Source organism: Corylus avellana, chromosome ca7 (genome assembly GCF_901000735.1).
Source record: "Corylus avellana chromosome ca7, CavTom2PMs-1.0".
NCBI lineage: Eukaryota > Viridiplantae > Streptophyta > Magnoliopsida > Fagales > Betulaceae > Corylus > Corylus avellana.
In genome coordinates, this window is record NC_081547.1 from 12663376 (window position 1) to 12678309 (window position 14934).

A 14934-nucleotide genomic window follows, 5' to 3' on the forward strand; every position below is an offset into this window, starting at 1 on the left:
ATATAATTACCCCTTATGAATAAGAAGAGAAAAGAAGAGAAATTTCAATAAAATTTCAAATAATGAACATAATCTTACATCATAATTAACACAACCGTAGAACCTCTGTCTGTAATTTTCTTTGTAGAGCAAGTCTTCAAACATGCAGGTACTCCACAACGGCAAATGGGCTCCCCAGATGTTGCTTCACTCTTCAATGAACATGATATTTCTACTTGAGATAAGGAAAAAAAAAAAACCATAACTTTTTTTTGATGAGGCCTGTGAATGTTGGAGGACGAAGAAGACGATTCCTCTTAATGATGTTTTTTTTTTTTTTTTTCATTTAACTGTGCGCTTACACGTGGTGAGTAGAGTAAAATACTCCAGTTTGGTTTAACAATCCAAAGTGAGGGCAAAAGCGGAATAGAAATTGATAAAATGGCATGTGGGAGCCCATGTAACGGGTTGATCGTCTGATTTAACGAGTTTGTCAGACGGAATCGAGATTTTGAGAAAATGCTACTTTGATGTGGTTGGGCGGTAAGTTTGGTAGTTCATGTGGGATATTGACAGAAGATGATAATTCATGAGGAAAAAAAGTAATTACCCTAAGTTATAACGAGTTCGGGTCATAACGAGTCAACTTATACATGAGTCTTAGGGGTGGGCAAATTAACCGCCTACCGATTACCGACCGTCTATCAACAACGACTAGACCGAAATTAACCGTCAATCGATTTTTGTGGTTCAAAAATCTGTATAAATTTTTTATACCGTCGTCGGTTTGACATTTAAAAAAAAAAATTAATTAATTGAAACTCAAAATGGCGTCGTTTTAAGCTTGGATATAAACTAAACTTTATTCCTAATCCCTAACTCCTCACCCTTGCGGCCCTTTCCACACTCCAGCTCTCCTGCGGCCCCTGCCTCCTGCCTCTCTCTGTCATGCCGCGCGGCCGTCTCTCTCTCTCTCTCTCTCTCTCTCTCTCGCTCGCCTCCCGCGGCCGTCTGTCGACTCCCTCTCTCGCTTTCTCTTTGCAAGCGGCAAGCCATCGTGTCTCGCTCTCGTCTCTTGTCATGTCTCTCTCTCGTCTCTCCGGTGGCTTAAATTTACCATCGTCTCCCTCGCTTTCTCATTGCAAGCGGCAAGCCGCCTTATCTCTCTCTTGTCTCCCGTCGTCTCTCGTCTTTTCAGGTATAGTTTTTTCGAGTTACTTCATTTTCTTTGATTTTTAGTTTTTGAACTAATTGAGGGTTTAGATTTTGATTCTTTGATTTTGCATTTATTTTGGAGTTTGTTTATATTATTAGGATTTAGAAATACTTGGGAATGAAAATGATAGATTTTATTTTTTTATGCAACCTTGATTTTTCCTGCAAGTAATTTTTTTTCTTTTGGATAAGCATTTGCTAATTGCTGTAATTATTCTTGAAATTTGTATTGCTGTTAGGGATGTTAAGAGAGCAAGCCACTCGCGAGCGAACTCGTGCTCGACTCAAACATTAAATGAAGTGTTTCGTGAACACGAATCCTGGCACAAATATTAAACGAAGCAAGCTCGGCTCGACTCGGCTAAACTCGTGAATAGCTCGTATAAGGCTCGTCTTGCTCGGTTCGTATATTTTTTAATAAGTAACAAATAACAATAGATAGTAAACATTACTCAATATATATATATATACAACATACATGTATGTTGCATATATATATGTTGTATATACATATACAACATACATATATGTTGTATATATATAGTAAATAATAAGAAATATTTGATAATATCATTAATTATTATATAATCATATGGTATATCTGCATAAGTTATTGTGTTATTTAATCAATGCATTATAATTAGATACTTTATTCTTAAAAAACGTATATCATATGATCTTAGATCTAAGATAGTATTAATATAGATTGTGAGATAATATGATCATATAATTTAATTATGAATGTATGACTATTAGATTGTGAGGAATTTAGGACTTAGAGTTTCAGCATTACCATTAAATTAAAATTAAATGATTAATAATTAAGTAACTAATGTGTTTCTTATAATTTATATATTATAATCACAATTTGCAGTAAGTAAAAACTTAACAATTTTTACTTCCCGCAAATTGTTACGTAAGCAATTCCTCATAACAATTCCTCATATTACATTATGATGAATTTAGGACTTAGAGTTTAAGCATTACCACTAGATTAAACTTAAATGATTAATAATTAAGTAACTAATGTGTTTCTTATAATTTATACATTATAATCACAATTTGTAGTAAGTAAAAACATAACAATTTGAATTTAAATTATATATATGTCATGAATTGTGATCATGGGATCATAAAATATAAGTATATAAAAATTAATATTGACCCATATAATGATACAATCATATAAGTATATAAATGTTTACATATAAAATAGAATATATATTAATATTGACATTATATGCTTGACCCATGTTAAGCATTAACATTTTAACATATTAACGAAATAATACTATATATAATATGATAAATAATACTATACATTTTAACATAAAGTGTTTTACGTTATGATTTACAAAATACTTAATCTAAAATAAGAAAAAAAAATACGTGATTGAAAAAAACACAATTTTAAAAATCATAATTATTGAAATTGAAATAACAAACTGACCCTAAATAATACTACATAACACAATTTTTATTCATAATTCCTAAATTTTGAATTTTGAATTTTTTATTGAATTTAATCGTAGCTGTCCAATTTAATTGAATTTAATCTTGGCCGTTGAATTTGATCTACGGTATATAAGTGTAAACCAATTTGAAAGAATTATATGGTGTTCCACATGACATAATAAGCTCATTAATCTAACGTTCTAAATTGAATAAGAAAGTCAAGATCCTAATAAACGGTCTAGATTATCTACTATGCTTGCATGAAACTGGTCTCACTATCAGGCGCACATAGAGGATTAATTCCAAGCGAATATATTCCAGAATTAATTCTGTAATGCGTGTGCTTTGTCAGTTGATTCTCGCCCTCCAAAATGTTTTGATGATCTAATAGCCGTTGCATGATATTAATGAATGACAGCTATCAAGTATGTATATGGTGTAACAGAGCCCATTTCAAAATCCCTAAATTTCTACTTCAAAAAAAAAAAATTCCTCAATTTCCTTTATTTAGTGCATTTTGAAGAATAGTGTTGTCCAAAAATTTTAATGATGGTAGTGCATTAAATGCAATACCCTTCAAAATACACTAAATAGAGGAAATTGAGGAATTTTGAAATGAAGTGGATCCTTTTTCGTAACAGAGACACTGTAAGCTTGCCTTGTTTGATTTAATCTGACGAGTAATATTAAATGTTGAAAACGTATATGTAGTCAATGGATTATATTGAACAAGCACACCAGGTCTAAGTAGAGACAGCCACATGAGATAAGCTTTTGGTAAAACGAATCGAACCGTTAATATTTAAAATTTAATTTTTTTTCCAAATCCAACGGTTGCAAATTAGAGAACCCAAATTTAACCTGAATCTATATCTCTGATGTCTCCATGCTCTCGACTCTCCTCTCAGAGTCTCCACCATCCTCCTCGCCTCCTATCTCTGTTGCCGCTCTCACCACTCCCCCAGTGCCCCCAACAGCAACCACCACCACCACCGCAGCAACCACACACCTCGACGCCTGGCTGAAGCTGAACGGCTCGTGCCCGGTTTCCAGGAACTTGCCGCTGCCAACCCCGCTGTCCACGCCGCTCTCGGAGGTCGTTTCACTCTCGCAGTACGCCGTGGGTCGGAGGCGGAGTAGGTGATAAGATTTGTGGGTTTTTCTTTTCTTTTTGGGTTTTTTTTTTTCTCCGTTTCTTCTTGGGTGGTGGGTGGTTTGGGGTTTTGCCGTTTGATGTGTTTGTTTGGTTGCCCAGAAAAATGTGTAAATATTTTTGGATAGATAGGTATTGGGGTTTCTGTTTTTTACTGAATTATGGTTTGTGTTTGATGAAATTAGAGCAGAAAAAGTATCTAACAGATGGGTGTTGGTCTTTCACATAATATTGAATTCTAGGATTGAATCATTTTTGCCAAATGCATGTAGATATACATCCCAAAATTAATCGAGCTTGAGCTCGAGCAACATTTCTAGGCTCGTGTCGAGCTCGAGCCTGGCCTCAAAGTAAACGAGCCGAGCGCGGACAAGCCAAGCTCGGCTCGTTTACACCCCTAAATTTATTTTGCTGTTGGGCCCTTGTTTTTCTTCTCTGTTTGTGTCAGGTTTTGGTTGTTTAGGATCGTTAGGTATGATGTATAGGCTGGGTGCATGGGGTGTATTCATTGGCTTTTTTTTTTTTTCCAGAAGATTGATTGTTGTTTGATTAAGTTTTTTGCATCTTATATTCTTATTGCTTTCTTAATTGATATTACTTATTTGTGGTCTTTTACTCTTTTATGTTGATCATTATGTTTATGTTTTGATTTGTTTGATTATTGAAAGAAGCAAATTTAAGGAATTGAAGGTAATCCATGTTGGAGGTGGCTTAGTTGAGACTTTATTTATTATTCTTTGATGGATTCTAAGTTTGCTAAGGTTTGGGATTGTCTGAATCTACCCATTTTTGTAGGTTCTATGTAGAGAATCAATTTTATATCCTGCAATTTTCCATTAAAACAAAATTTTCAAACTGTTTATTTATTATTCAAAGTTCTTTCTGAAAAAATATGTGTGAAAATACCATTATTTTGCCTTTGTTAAAGCTTGTAAGTTTGTAACCAATTTGTGAACTGCATACCAATTTAAAACCATGAGAACAAAAAAAACTTTACAATCGAGGACTGAACAGAAAAAACCAATTAAAAACCTTCGTTAAAGCTCCAAGCATGTATAGTAAATTTGTTATTTAGCCCAAAAAACATGTTCAATAAATTATTTTAGCCCAAAAAACAAATTTGGGCACTCAAGATTGATCTTAGCCCTAAAAAACATGTTCAATAAGTTATTTTAGTCTTTTTAACCCAAAAAAAAAGTTTTGCTCCCAAAACAACCAATTTTTGGCCCATTTAAAAATAGCGTTGGCCCAATTAAAAAGGCCCACAGTTAACTGATTAACCGAAAAATTTGAAATACTTTGTTATCGAAATGCAATCGGTGAATTAACCGATTTAGTTGACAATTTTGGTTAACTGACCAAAAATGACTTTTCTGAACCGAACCAAACCGATACCCACCCCTAATGACTCTCATTTATATTCATTTCAAGTGGGTCAATCCGTTTGATCCAAGGGTGATTAAAAAAAGAAAGAAAGGAAAAGTGAAAAAATTAAAAAACCTAAACCTAAAGGCACACTTCTTCTTCTTCTTCTTCTTCTTCTTCTCTCTCTCTCTCTCTCGGTCTCCCCTCTCTCCCTCTCTCTTGTTTGGAAGCACCTTGTAGCTAAAGACAACTCCTATAGAACAGTCAAAAAGGGTCTCCCTCTCTCTCTCTCCCTCATTCTCTCATTCTCAGAGTAATTGTGGCATGTTTGGCCTACATACTATTCACTCATCGTTTTAGAGCCCACAGGATTTTATTTTCATGGTCTTTCTCTGAAGAATCGTTTGTTCCTTAGGTACTTTTTTTTTTTTTTTTTTTTTTTTTTTTTTTTTGTTTTTGGGTAATTTTGTGAAATATGTTCTTTTTGGCTTTTAGGATATATATATGTATTTTTTTTTCCGTGTGTTGTTTGATTGGAATCCTTCTACGAAGACTCGAACAGTATATAGAGTATACAGTAACAAAGCTTTGATTTTCCTTCAATGTGCAATGTGCAATGCGCGAAGGAGATTGCTCCTATTGTGAGGATCTCATGTGTGGGCCATGAGAAACAGTTGTTGGATCTTTTGACAATTCTTGAAGAGGAACATCGTCATGAGGTTTTGGCAATTTCTAAATGTGGTACAAAAGGCAAAAGGGGACTACAAATTTTGGAATGTTCCATAAACATTGATGCTAGGGGTGATTGCTCTAGCCGTAAAGGCAAGAGCGTTCTGTCAATGTTCTTGTATAATTGAGGTCTCAATCCTCTCTCGTGAGAGGGTTGTTTGTTGGGTAGTTTTGTTGAGGTTTGGATTGTGCATTTTGGAGGGTGTATTCTTGTGGTTTTTGTGGGTTTTAAGGGTGGGGGTGGGGGTTTTCATTTTGGCTAGTGCTGTGGGCTTGTGTGACTTTTGGCTGGGTTTCTTTGTTCTTTTTGTTTCCTCTTTCTAGCTGTTCCTTTTGAATATACTTAGGGGTGCCTGCTTTTAATGATATTTGTTGATTAATTATAAAAAATGGTAGTATTTAATTTTTTTTAATTAAATAAAGGAGTCCAAGGATAATAGCATGATCTGTATTCAGCCCTATATTTTTTTTTTTTCCAGTTCTTTTTTCTGTTCTCCAGCTATCCTAAATCCTTTTTAAGAACCATAAGAATTAAGAAATGGAGCCAATGCTTTCTCTCCTCTCTATTATATATAGTTTGTAGGTGGAAGAGATATGCAGGCTGCCTTGAGGCATTGATTAATCAAATCCCTTCATCTTGCCGTCGCTCGGAAAACAGTAGGAGCTCTCTGAAGCTAACAACTTTCCCCTCCAAATACTTTTCTTTAGATTAAGATTGTGAAAACCATATTCTGTCTCTGTGAGTGGTGGTTCCTGCCCAGCCCTCCAGCAGCCTTGTGGTTCGTTCACCAGATCTGAATCTCCACCCAGTTTTCTTCGCGTACTGGTGTGGACCCAAGCCCAAATTTTTATATTTGTTTACTTTATTTTTGCTTGATTTTAATTGGGTTGGTTGGGATTTATGACATTATGAAGTTAGGGTGCTATTCACATCACTTAGGGGGTTTTGTTGACCTAATGTTTTCCTTCTACATTTTCTTTTTTTCCTTTTGTTCCCTCTATGATGTAATCAAATTTTCATTCTCTATATGTATGTGCAGGAATGGTGGGACTATCTCTTGGAGAAAAGCACTTCATACAGGGTGGTATTGCTCAAGACCTTCGTTCTGATGGTCGAAAGAGATTAACTTACCGTCCTATTTGTGTTGAAACTGGATTTATACCCCAGGTATAACTTTCTTTTCAAATACGCCAATATGTTGTCTCAACGATATAAAAGGATTTATATACCAAAAGCCAATCAGTTAGAATCAGGTTGTATTTGGGTTGCATGATAGTTTGCTTTAGTTCCTTATACACCCATTGGTTTGTTTTCTAGCAGACAAACTGAACTTCTGCCGGTTCTATGTAATTGTAATTTCATGGACTTCATGGCAGGCAAATGGTTCAGCAAGAGTCAGGATGGGGGCAACAAATGTTATTTCCAGTGTGAAGGTATTTCATCTTTTAGATGCTGGATCTTCTGTTTGTATTTTTTAAATGACACTGACTAATCATTTTGCTCCTAGTGTGAGATCTTCTGGTGGATACTTGTAATAAGTTGCCTTCTAATTTCTATAAATGCAGGCTGAACTTGGAAAGCCGAGTTCATTGCAACCTGACAAAGGAAAGGTCACCATATATGTTGACTGCAGTCCAACTGCAGAACCAATGTTTGAGGTTTGTGTTCCTTGATTTTCTGCTATCTTCTAATTTTATTTGTTTTGTTGATTTAGCTCATATAGACCTCTTGGTTTTTATATTTTTGATCCTTTGTAGTAATTTTAAGAATAATAAAAATATTCATTGTGTGAAATGCTTGTCTTAAGGAATGCAATTTGATAATTCCAGCATGATTCATTGCTTTGCCCTAATTTTGGTCTATGGTTTTTGTTGCTTCCCCTTTTCCCTCTAATCTAGAAGTACTTCAATATCATTTATGCATTCGCACACATACACACATGTCTACACACGCGCGCACAGGTGTATATATGTACCTATGTATGTGTTTTTAAATTTAATTCTATACCTTACATGTTACCCAGGGTAGAGGGGGTGATGAGTTGTCAATGGAACTCTCAGTTGCTCTTCAGCGTTGTCTCTTGGGTGGTAAAAGTGGAGCTGGTATGAATCTAATTAGAGCAAGAGAAGAAACCATAAATATATTGCTCTACGTCTGCATTCTATCATTTTGGCTGTTCACACCCTGTAATGTACGTTCTGCCTTTACTTAAGTTGATAGTATAGAGATCTTATTTAACTTTTCCCAGGGGCTGGAATTGATCTCTCATCTCTAATAGTTGTGGAGGGAAAAATTTGCTGGGATCTTTATATTGATTGCCTTGTTATTAGTTCAGATGGGAATCTGCTAGATGCCCTAGGCGCTGCTATTAAGGTAGTTTCTCTTCACATATATTTACACATTTGCAATTTAAATTTTCTTTTAATTTAAAAAGCCATGAGGAGTGATTAGTATAGTCCGCAGACAAGCTGTATCTTATGTGCTCGAAACATATCAAAACTAATTGGTTGAACTTCAAATTCACTGAGCTTTGTCCTTTCTGATAAGTTTTTCCATTTGATATACAGAATTCAAAACAAGCCTTGTACCTATCTTGTATCTCCTTTACCATGATGGCAGAAATCTAAACTTTTAACATTTTTATTCTCCTATGACTTTCATGATCAGAGGCATGGTATGCAGTTGATGACCTCTCTGCTATCAGAAGCTGAAAACTAATGTATCTTATTCTTTTTGTTCCTGAAGGCTGCTTTGAGCAATACAGGCATTCCAAGGGTTAATGTTGCAGTTGGTGCGTCAGGCGATCAGCAACCAGAGGTTGATATTAGTGACGAAGAATTTCTGCAGTTTGACACATCAAACATCCCTGTCATCGTTACATTAACAAAGGTGACAAAACTACATTTTTAGATGTAATCTTTTCATAAGCTGCAAATGTCTTTTTCTTTCCCCAGTTAAGCATTGCCCTTCTGTTTTATAGGCGGGTAGGCACTATATTGTAGATGCCACTTCAGAAGAGGAATCCCAAATGAACTCCGCCGTCTCTATTTCAGTCAACAGGAAAGGACACATTTGTGGGCTGACTAAACGAGGTGGTGCAGGCTTAGATCCTAGCATCATTCTCGACATGATATCTGTGGCAAAACATGTCAGTGACCAGCTAATAAACAAATTAGATTCTGAGATTGCTGCCGCCGAAGCTGATGAAGACGAATCGTGACATTGTTATTAGCCCCTCTTCCCTCTTGACTGTTTTAAGAAGTCGTAGTTTTGATAACTTATCTAGGTGATGAAGGTAGAATGAAATGTTGTACAATTTGCATTTTTTTTAAAAACTATTGTCAGATTTGTGCTATGTAATTTAGATTTTGAATGGAATTAGGTAGACACTTTGGCGGAGCGCCGATTTCTACGTTAAATCAAAAGTTACCCGGTCCTGGGTACAGAAATTTTCATCGTAATTTATTTATCACATCACATGTAATAATTATTCAGGTGACAAAATCTAAACCAGTTAATTTGAAAATAATGGTTATGAATTTTTTTTACCCGCAACGATTCGGGTACACTCTTGCTAAGATGTAACACTTAATAGCTGATTTCTCACTTAGCCAGTTCAATCAACTGCCTGCTCACACACCATACGACAGACTTGAGGAATTGTCACGTCAACAACAAATTATTGGTAAAAATTCCTATAATCTTAAAGAGGAAGGACGGGGGATAACAACCTATCTAGAGACACCTAATTTGCCTTATCCTTCACCAAACTAAGTTGAGCAAAAGAGTGCTCTTGCTGGATCCAGTCGTAAAGAACCCCTTTAAACCTCCCTTTTTCTTTCTTGCAAATCCTGCCCCCGATGAACAGTGTATTAACAATGGGAGGTGTATGAATAGTAGCAGCACAAGTTTTGAATAAAATAAAATAAAATAAAATGAAAGAGACAAGATAAGAATCTTACTAAACCAAAATCACCCGGAAAGTACAGATATTTAAGAGGATGAAAGGCTAAATAATTCCTGGTGTCAGCATCAATTGTTCTCCAAATCATTGAACAAAAATGGGACCCAAAAAGGCCTTGGAATCTTGCAGAACAGAAATGACCAAATGATGGACCCCACCACACACCCATTTGCACCACACAGAAAAACAAAAAGATAAAAGAGACATGGGACCTCGTCCTCCTTCCCCTGGCTGCCCTTTCCCTATCACCATGAGCTGCCCCTATTTTTTCCTCAAAAGCCTTTCTCTTCTATACCTTTTTTGGGTGGATGTGACCCCTTCTGCGTCATCTACACCAATGCAAGCCAAGTGCTAATCATGATTAATTTAGCATTAACATAGTAAAGAAAAAGAATAAAAATAGGAAACTTTAAACACTTAAATTATTATGTCCTTTGAAAAGATTTCTTCAAATTTTAAAAACTCTCAATTTAATTCTATAAACTTTCTATTTGATTCAATTGACCATCCTTCGTCAGATTCAGCTGTTAACTTTTAACGGAAATGACTAAAAAGATCAAATTACATTTTAAATATCGTTTTTTTTTTTAAAAAAAAAAAATTACAAAAAATAGGGGTATAAAGGTCATTTTATCACTTTAATGTTTAAAATCTGACGGACACTACATCGAATTAAAAGTTTACAGAGTGAAATTTAGAGTTTTTAAAACTTAGTGAGTTTTCAAAATCCCTGATAGTTCAAGGGTCATAAGTGAAATTTTCCGAAAAGAAAAATCAAATTACTCATGATTCTTGTAGGGACATATGTGATTAATAATATATCTGCAATTAATTAACCTAATATTTTTTTGTATTGCTAAATATATAATCAATTAATTGTTTGAAGGCATTTGACAATCTGTACCACCACCACCAGTCAAGTTGATTGATAAGAGCCAAAATGTTGAGTGGTCATCATCTTCAAAAAGTCTCAACTCAAATTGGTTGGAGCACTCATTACATTTTACATCACTCACCAGACGAGTTTAGTGTGTATAATGTATATGCATGTACCAATTAAGGCAACTTGCGTTTGATTCCTTTTTTTGGTACCCTTCTTTCGGCTCTATTTCAATCCAACTAACTAAATTGGGTAATACTAATTTTTCTACACATTTATTACACTCATCTTATACGGACTAATAATACTGCATGCTTATATACTATTAAGAGAAATGATTGGTGTTAATATTTTTTTTTTTGTGGCATCCTCGCCAAAAGGTTTTCTTACTATTGCTACAATAAATTTTCATATTTATAAATGACTGTACCAACTTGTAAGTGATATTTTATTATATTTTATATTTTTTTTCTATTTTTTTAATATTTTCTCTCTCCTTTTCTCTTTATCTCTTTTTATAGGGAAGACAAAAAATAATAAAAAAATTAATAAAATAATACTGAAAAATAATATTTAATTAAAGTAGATAGTTAAAATAGATGTTCTTGTTTGAGTGTGTAGTGAAAAACTAGTAGCTAAAATGAAAAAAATTTGTATTTTGAGTAGTAAAATGAAAACTCTTGCTAGAGATGCTCTGAGGGGTGTCTCTTAATGTTCAAAGGTTGGTAAAAAAGTGACCCTGCTCGGTAAAAAAAAAAAAAAAAATTCTAAGCGAATTTTAAACTTACATCATCAGAAATTTCATTTGCTTTTCTTGTACAGTTCAGCAATTATAATCAGGTGAATTTCTAATTGTATTTGGTGGAGTTAATAACTTCTATTTTAACTTTTACTTTTACTTTATAGTAAAAGGAAAAATGTTTTAAAATTGCTCTTGAGAATCAAAAGTCCTAAGAAATAGATTTTGAGATTAGTAAATAAGATCATCCTCTAAATATTCATACTCTAATATTCATACTCTCCTGAACAATCATTTTTAAAAGAGCCTCATAATGTTTAAAATGTGCTAATGTGGTCCATCAAACTATCAAATTGTGTTAAAAATGCCACGTTTTTTTTTATTATATTCTTATAATATCCTTATTCTATTAGAAATTGAAATTAAAAAAAATAATAATAAAATAAAAAACTAAAAAAATTAATTAATTTAAAAAAAATAGAAAATTAATTTTTTTCGTATAATGTATTTATATATTTTTTTATTAAGAATGACACGTGTCGCCGTTTTATTGGTGTTGACGTGACATCTAACCTAATTAGTAAAATGTTTTAATAGAATTTGATTTTAGGGACTAATTTGTTTTTTTGACATATCCCAAAAACTTCTAATTTCACTTTCATAAAACATTGAGTGATTTGTAATTTAGGCCAACCACATGGTCTGATTTTACATTTATCCCTATTTTTAATATTGCACGAGTGATTTGTAATTTAGGCTAATTACAATGACTAATTTTTTATTTTATGTATACACCCCTTGTTTTTTTTTTTTTTTGTTTAAAAAATAGTTTAATTTAGTTTTTTATTTTATTAATTTTTTATTTCAATTTTTTAAAGAAATAGAAATGTGGAATATAATAAAAAATGTGGCATTATTTGACACACTTTAATAATTTAATAGACCACTTTAGCACATTTTAAACATCATGAAGCTCTTTTAAAAACCGCCGTTGATGAAACTATTTTATATTTTTTCTTATATTTAGAGGACCACAAATACAGAGAGTCAAGAGGGTGTGAAATACAAGTTTGACTCACAAATCTATGACTTTCAACTTTCAAGAAATTGTTGATTGGAAGAGAAGGCATGGAGCTTATAAAAGCACACGTCAATCAACCTCAACAACAGATGTGGAAGGTTGTCTTGAGGGTTTTTTTTTTTTTCTTTTTCTAAATAAGGCATATACAAGCTAAAAACCACACCTAAAAGGCTAAAAGGAGAGACGACCTCGGTTGTACTAACTTTTTTTTTTATTTATTTTTTATTTTTACCTAAACAAATAGGAGAAGGGTTATAATAAATTTAAAAAAAAATAAAAAATGATGGGCATTACAACAACAAACTCAAATGAAATAGACAACGCTAAATCTCAAAACAGAAAATAAGAATTTGGTTCATAAATGATCCCAAAAAGATTATAAACAACCGGATCTCAAGATCTTGGGTAAAAGTTAAGAAAGTTACCGCATAAAACAGTATAAGCACCAAAATAGAAGGCGTGGGCAGGGGTATGATTATTGTGAGACCCTTTAACTCTACCTGAATCGGAATCCCTAATGCAAGGGATGTGAATAGGGACATGACCTTCGAGATACCCTTCAACCCTACTCAAACCCTACATGGCAACCGCAACAACCATAAGGGGATGGAGAGGGAAGGGGGATGGCCCTGTCAGGAACTAAAAACTTTTTAATCAACCTTAAACTCTATTTACATGCAATACCATAATGCTTACACAACCCCAACAGTACAAAAAACTTAAACACATGCATATATCATCCAATCCATCCTCATGCATCACTAAAAAAAAAACGTATAAAAGTGATAACTTTCATCATTCGTTACCCATTATTTAAACATCATGAACAAGAGTTTGGAAATATTGTTTTAAGGTTATCTTGCTACCGTATTACCACAAAACAAAAACCCATTCTTTATGCTCATGTCTTTATATGTAAAAAATCAATTTCTTCAAGGTAGATTATCATGTTACCCCTTTAATATTTAAATGAAGAGTTAAACATAAGTAAATACAAATTTAAATAGTAAAAGCATGCTAAAAATGAAGGATTAAAAGTATAGGTTAGGTTGGTTAACTCAAAGTAAGGTTTCTTTAAGCCTTAGGGATGAAAAACTCTCTCTCTCCTCATTTTTCTCTCTCTCTAGGACTAGGGTTTTCTGGACTGTAAGGGTGAAAAATGATGGGGGCGAAGGAGCATAGCATGCTACTTATGGGCGAGTGGAATGGATAAGAATAGCTGAGGTGTCTCATATGTCCTTTTTTTTTTTAAAAAAAAAAAAAAAAAAAAAAAAAAGTCTAGATAGTTCGTACATTCGGTGAAAACTTCATTGTTCAAGAACTATTGCTCAAATACAACTTTGATCGTTCGAAGGTCGCAAGTTTCAAAATAATTTAAAGGGTAAAGTCAATTAATTCTCTCAAACTGCCACTTCAATGACAATTTACCCCTCAAATTATCAATTACGACAACTTACTGCTCAAACTACCAAAACAATGACAATGTACTACCAATGCTAGCAATGACAAAATTACCCCTCTAAAATTTTTAATAAGACAAAAATACCCTTAAAATTTGAAAAAAAAAAAAAATTAGTATTTTTGTTTTTATTTTAGTAGGGGTAATTTAGTCATTTTGTTAAAATTAGGGATACATTGTCATTGTTTTGGTAATTTGGAGGTAAATTGTCGCAATTGATAGTTTGAGAGTAAATTGTCATTGGGGTGGTAGTTTAATGGGGTTAAATGGACTTTACCCTAATTTAAATGATAATAAGAGATTCCATTTAAATTGTTTTGAAAGGCATTATTTTTGTTAACAAATTAAAATGTGAGAAAGATTGAAGGACGGGTTTTATTATTTAAAATATAGGTGGTAGCTATGCAACGCATTACACTAACATTGATCGAACACTCGAGCCCCAAAAATTGCCCAATTGTTATTTCAAGCTCATTTTTCCTAATTTTACTTCAAACCTTGCTCCTTATTAATTCTTTAGCCCTAAATTAAGAATTTCCTAATCCTAGTTTAAATCGGAGTATTATAATTTCTTTTTTTTACTATGCTGTAATTTTTTTTTTTTTTTGGTATCATTCTATAGTTGATTTTTCACCTTTCCCCTAATGAGAATGTGAATGAGGTGATCTATTATTCATCCTATTGCCACTTGGGCCCTTAATTGGCGTGTCTCGGCTCTCATAGCTTATTGCTTGATGCAATGCAGACAAAGTCTGAAAGCCACATTTAACAAAGCCTTAGGGTGTATTTGGTACACTAAATGACTATTCCATTAGAACAAAATAATTGTGTTTCTATTATGAATGGAAGAATGTCAAATAGAATAGTTTTGTGTTAGAATAGTTATTCCTCACAAATTGAGAGGAATAGTTATT

At 33.4% G+C, this 14934-nt stretch overlaps 1 protein-coding gene across 3 annotated transcripts; it reads left to right on the forward strand.

Annotated features, from left to right (window-relative positions):
* The first annotated feature begins 3530 nt into the window (after positions 1–3530).
* On the forward strand, positions 3531–9252 carry LOC132188395 (uncharacterized). 3 transcript variants are annotated; one of them, XM_059602832.1, is made up of 8 exons: positions 3531–3801; positions 6937–7064; positions 7274–7330; positions 7463–7555; positions 7921–7999; positions 8146–8270; positions 8643–8786; positions 8878–9252. In XM_059602832.1, exons 2-8 carry the CDS (start codon positions 6939–6941, stop codon positions 9115–9117), a joined length of 864 nt encoding a protein of 287 aa, XP_059458815.1. In that variant the 5' UTR covers positions 3531–3801; positions 6937–6938; the 3' UTR covers positions 9118–9252. The 3 variants fall into 3 exon arrangements, with proteins under 3 accessions (XP_059458815.1, XP_059458814.1, XP_059458816.1); XM_059602831.1 differs by having other exon boundaries at positions 3531–3789; XM_059602833.1 differs by lacking the exon at positions 3531–3801 and having other exon boundaries at positions 6973–7064; positions 7218–7330.
* The last annotated feature ends 5682 nt before the right edge of the window (positions 9253–14934 follow it).